This window comes from Procambarus clarkii, chromosome 15 (genome assembly GCF_040958095.1).
Source record: "Procambarus clarkii isolate CNS0578487 chromosome 15, FALCON_Pclarkii_2.0, whole genome shotgun sequence".
In the NCBI taxonomy this organism is placed as follows: Eukaryota; Metazoa; Arthropoda; class Malacostraca; order Decapoda; family Cambaridae; genus Procambarus; species Procambarus clarkii.
In genome coordinates, this window is record NC_091164.1 from 24,248,659 (window position 1) to 24,254,658 (window position 6,000).

The 6,000-nt window shown below is 47.1% G+C and overlaps 1 protein-coding gene across 1 annotated transcript in view; it reads left to right on the top strand.

Annotated features, from left to right (window-relative positions):
- The window catches only part of LOC123759206 (putative uncharacterized protein ENSP00000383309), a 48,364-nt gene extending 42,691 nt beyond the window's left edge, over positions 1 to 5,673 (top strand). The window contains exon 3 of the mRNA XM_069325099.1: positions 3,600 to 5,673. Within this exon, the coding sequence (XP_069181200.1) occupies positions 3,600 to 5,673 (2,074 nt within the window). The remainder of the gene's footprint in view (positions 1 to 3,599) is intronic.
- Positions 5,674 to 6,000: the final 327 nt, after the last annotated feature.

Below are 6,000 nucleotides of genomic sequence, written 5' to 3' on the forward strand. Positions count from 1 at the left end.
CATATATGCGGCCTAGACACACATATATGTTACCTAGACACATATATGCGACCTAGACACATATATGCGACCTAGACACACATATATGCAACATAAACACATATTCATTCTACAAGGAGAGTTTTCATTCTCCGACTAAGAAGTGAAATATAAGTGTGTTTGTGTAATATTAGCGAGCGTTGTGACGGGTACAATCGTAGTGTTGTTGATGACTACATCAACCATGTAGGTTGTTGATGACTACATCAACCATGTAGGTTGTTGATGACTACATCAACCATGTAGGTTGTTGATGACTACATCAACCATGTAGGTTGTTGATGACTACATCAACCATGTAGGTTGTTGATGACTACATCAACCATGTAGGTTGTTGATGACTACATCAACCATGTAGGTTGTTGATGACTACATCAACCATCCTCCCACACAACCACAGCTTCAAGCAGGTAGACGAGGGCCTCAGTAGAGTAACGCTGGTCTTTGACATCAACCGTTGATGTCGCAGAGTAACGCTGGTCTTTGACATCAACCGTTGATGTAATGGTCACCTCGAAGAGGAAATTAAAATAAAGATGAACAGACACACTACCTCTGGGTAAGAAGTCATCACTACAGGATCCCTCCCACCCATTAACCTCTCTTACACGAGCTTCACTTCAGCTGCTGAACACAGAATGGGAGGTCAACTCTCAACTTGAAGCCAGGAGGGGTGAGGGGGGGGGCTGACGACTGAGTAGACTGCGGTCGGGATTCGTAATCCTAGGGTCAGGGGGATCGATTCCCGGTAAAGGCGGAAACAAATGGGAAGTATTCCTTTCATGCTGATGCGCCTGTTCATCTAGCAGTTATGAGGTACCTGGGAGTTAGACAGCTGCTACGGGCTGCTTCCTGGTTTGTGTGTGTGTGTGTGTGTGTGTACTCACCTAATTGTGCTTCAGGGGGTTGAGCTCTCGCTCTTTGGTCCCGCCTCTCAACCGTCAATCAACAGGTGTACAGGTTCCTGAGCCTATCGGGCTCTATCATATCTACACTTGAAACTGTGTATTTAGTCAGCCTCCACCACATCACTTCCTAATGCATTCCATTTGTCAACCACTCTGACACTAAAAAAGTTCTTTCTAATATCTCTGTGGCTCATTTGGGCACTCAGTTTCCACCTGTGTTCCCTAATGCGTGTGCCCCTTGTGTTAAATAACCTTTCTTCATCTACCCTGTCGATTCCCTTGAGAATCTTGAATGTAGTGATCATTTCCCCCCTAACTCTTCTGTCTTCCAGCGAAGTGAGGTTTAATTTCCGTAGCTTATCCTCGTAGCTCATACCTCTCAGCTCGGGTACTAGTCTGGTGGCAAACCTTTGAACCTTTTCCAGTTTGGTCTTATCCTTAACTAGATATGGACTCCATGCTGGGGCTGCATGCTCCAGGATTAGCCTGACATATGTGGTATACAAAGTTCTGAATGATTCCTTACATAAGTTTCTGAATGCCGTTCTTATGTTGGCCAGCCTGGCATATGCCGCTTATGTTATCCTCTTGAATGGGCTGATGTGTGATGTCAACCCCCAAGTCCTTTTCTCTCTCTGACTCATGAAGAATTTCATCTCCCAGATGGTACCTTGTATCTGGCCTCCTGCTCCCTACACCTATCTTCATTACATTACATTTGGTTGGGTTAAACTCTAACAACCATTTGTTCGACCATTCCTTCAGCTTGTCTAGGTCTTCTTGAAGCCTCAAACAGTCCTCTTCTGTTTTAATCCTTCTCATAATTTTAGCATCGTCCGCAAACATTGAGAGAAATGAATCGATACCCTCCGGGAGATCATTTACATATATCAGAAACAAGATAGGACCGAGTACAGAGCCCTGTGGGACTCCACTGGTGACTTCACGCCAATCGGAGGTCTCACCCCTCACCGTAACTCTCTGCTTCCTATTGCTTAGATGCTCCCTTATCCACTGGAGCACCTTACTAGCTATACCTGCCTGTCTCTCCAGCTTATGTACCAGCCTCTTATGCGGTACTGTGTCAAAGGCTTTCCGACAATCCAAGAAAATGCAGTCCGCCCAGCCCTCTCTTTCTTGCTTAATCTTTGTCACCTGATCGTAGAATTCTATCAAGCCTGTAAGGCAAGATTTACCGTCCCTGAAACCATGTTGGCGATTTGTCATGAAGTCCCTTCTCTCCAGATGTGTTACCAGGGTTTTTCTCACGATCTTCTCCATCACCTTGCATGGTATACAAGTCAAGGACACTGGCCAGTAGTTCAGTGCCTCATGCCTGTCGCCCTTTTTGTATATTGGGACCACATTCGCCGTCTTCCATATTTCTGGTAGGTCTCCCGTCTCCAGTGACTTACTATACACTATGGAGAGTGGCAAGCAAAGTGCCTCTGCACACTCTTTCAGTACCCATGGTGAGATCCCATCTGGACCAACAGCCTTTCTAACATCCAGATCCAGCAGGTGTCTCTTGACCTCCTGTGTGTGTGTGTGTGTGTGTGTGTGTGTGTGTGTGTGTGTGTGTGTGTGTGTGTGTGTGTGTGTGTGTGTGTGTGTGTGTGTGTGTGTGTGTGTGTGTGTGTGTGTGTGTAAAAAATCAGTTGATTGATTGACAGTTGAGAGTCGGGCTCAAAGAGCCAGAGCTCAATCCCCGCAAGCACTATTGGGTGAGTATAACTAGGTGAGTACAAAGAAAAGAGTCCTGACAGACATAATACAAAATAACAGGATTGCCGCCTCTACAAAATACAGCTGTCAATTTATTACAGAGAAAGAACACCTTCAACTTGCTCTTGGAGAATGTTCTAGACACCAACCATTGGACCTTGAACTAGACAAATGCTTTCAATGTGCTTATACACCCACTTGGTGACTGTCAACTCGAGTCATCATAACTCTTAGGAGAGAAGCCAACATGTCTCTGATATTATGCCCGAAACGCTTTGCGTAATAGTGGCTTTAGGCATTGTATGTACTAGCTCTACCTATAAGTCAACCAATCTTTGTAAAAATTTATTGTATGTATGTACCTTACCTAAATAAACATTTTATTTTATTTTATTTTATTTTCTGACCAACAACTGGGAAATAATCTACAGATCCAATCAGGGACATGACATCGTCCATGCACTATATATCATACTTACAAATACTATGTATAGATGCATACATCTATCACAGCCAACTTACATATATGTATTTTCCTACAAAATGAATATTTTAATAATTTATTGTATCTTTAATACTTTTGGGTAACATTTAAAGTCTTCATACTTTATTCCTGCAATGTTAAATGTAAATAGAGTGAAGCAGTTCAGTTATTCAGCCTGTAATGTCAATTAAAGTGATTGTATATTTTGTAATTTCAAAGTAAAAATTTGAAAGCATAAAAGAATTTTCATCCAAAAATCCGTTTCGACATGACAAACCATCTCATTCCATTGTTGTGTCACAGTCCATTAAATTATGATATATGTTACACTCGGATAATATTACATCATTAGTTTAGTCTGGTAATGAGAGATCTGAGAAGTTGTGTAATGTTTAATTGTACGAATACATAAAATTAAATTAAACCTTGCAATCAAAATACAGTTTTTCCTTCGCTATTAGTAATCATTTCTGGAATTCCCGGTTCTCCCACCGCACACTGCACCAAGCAGACATCTCCCAAGGCTCTCCCACCGCACACTGCACCAAGCAGACATCTCCCAAGGCTCGCCCACAGCACAGTCACCAAGCAGACATCTCCCAAGGCTCTCCCACCGCACACTGCACCAAGCAGACATCTCCCAAGGCTCGCCCACAGCACACTCACCAAGCAGACATCTCCCAAGGCTCTCCCACCGCACAGTCACCAAGCAGACATCTCCCAAGGCTCTCCCACCGCACACTGCACCAAGCAGACATCTCCCAAGGCTCGCCCACCGCACAGTCACCAAGCAGACATCTCCCAAGGCTCGCCCACCGCACAGTCACCAAGCAGACATCTCCCAAGGCTCGCCCACCGCACACTGCACCAAGCACACATCTCCCAAGGCTCTCCCACCGCACAGTCACCAAGCAGACATCTCCCAAGGCTCTCCCACCGCACACTGCACCAAGCAGACATCTCCCAAGGCTCGCCCACAGCACAGTCACCAAGCAGACATCTCCCAAGGCTCGCCCACCGCACAGTCACCAAGCAGACATCTCCCAAGGCTCGCCCACCGCACACTGCACCAAGCAGACATCTCCCAAGGCTCTCCCACCGCACACTGCACCAAGCAGACATCTCCCAAGGCTCGCCCACCGCACACTGCACCAAGCAGACATCTCCCAAGGTTCTCCCACCGCACACTGCACCAAGCAGACATCTCCCAAGGCTCGCCCACCGCACACTGCACCAAGCAGACATCTCCCAAGGCTCGCCCCCCGCACACTGCACCAAGCAGACATCTCCCAAGGCTCGCCCACAGCACAGTCACCAAGCAGACATCTCCCAAGGCTCTCCCACCGCACACTGCACCAAGCAGACATCTCCCAAGGCTCGCCCACCGCACACTGCACCAAGCAGACATCTCCCAAGGCTCGCCCACAGCACAGTCACCAAGCAGACATCTCCCAAGGCTCTCCCACCGCACAGTCACCAAGCAGACATCTCCCAAGGCTCTCCCACCGCACACTGCCCCAAGCAGACATCTCCCAAGGCTCGCCCACAGCACAGTCACCAAGCAGACATCTCCCAAGGCTCTCCCACCGCACACTGCACCAAGCAGACATCTCCCAAGGCTCGCCCACCGCACACTGCACCAAGCAGACATCTCCCAAGGCTCTCCCACCGCACACTGCACCAAGCAGACATCTCCCAAGGCTCTCCCACCGCACACTGCACCAAGCAGACATCTCCCAAGGCTCGCCCACCGCACACTGCACCAAGCAGACATCTCCCAAGGCTCGCCCACCGCACAGTCACCAAGCAGACATCTCCCAAGGCTCGCCTACAGCACAGTTCACCAAGCAGACATCTCCCAAGGCTCGCTCACCGCACACTGCACCAAGCAGACATCTCCCAAGGCTCGCCTACCGCACAGTTCACCAAGCAGACATCTCCCAAGGCTCGCCCACCGCACAGTCACCAAGCAGACATCTCCCAAGGCTCGCTCACCGCACACTGCACCAAGCAGACATCTCCCAAGGCTCGCCCACCGCACAGTTCACCAAGCAGACATCTCCCAAGGCTCGCCCACCGCACAGTTCACCAAGCAGACATCTCCCAAGGCTCGCCCACCGCACAGTCACCAAGCAGACATCTCCCAAGGCTCGCCCACCGCACAGTTCACCAAGCAGACATCTCCCAAGGCTCGCCCACCGCACAGTCACCAAGCAGACATCTCCCAAGGCTCTCCCACCGCACACTGCACCAAGCAGACATCTCCCAAGGCTCCCCCACCGCACAGTCACCAAGCAGACATCTCCCAAGGCTCGCCCACCGCACAGTTCACCAAGCAGACATCTCCCAAGGCTCGCCCACCGCACAGTCACCAAGCAGACATCTCCCAAGGCTCGCCCACCGCACAGTTCACCAAGCAGACATCTCCCAAGGCTCGCCCACAGCACAGTCACCAAGCAGACATCTCTAAACTGTTCACCTTATATTTCTGCTCCACATATTTATCAACACGAGTAACTCCTGGATGTTCTTCTCCTCCTTTATATACATTTTTACTCCAGAATCACCTAAACATTTTAAATATATTTTGTCTTATATGTAAATTGTTTTAAGGAAATTTTAACTAATATTTTCGATTATATTTTGGTGAAAATAATTTTGTTTAACTATTTTAATATTCCCAGTTGTGATTGAATTATTTATTGGAAATCCGATGATGCAAGTTACTCCTGGCCATATATACATATATATATATATATATATATATATATATATATATATATATATATATATATATATATATATATATATAAATATATATATATTTATATTTATATTTATATA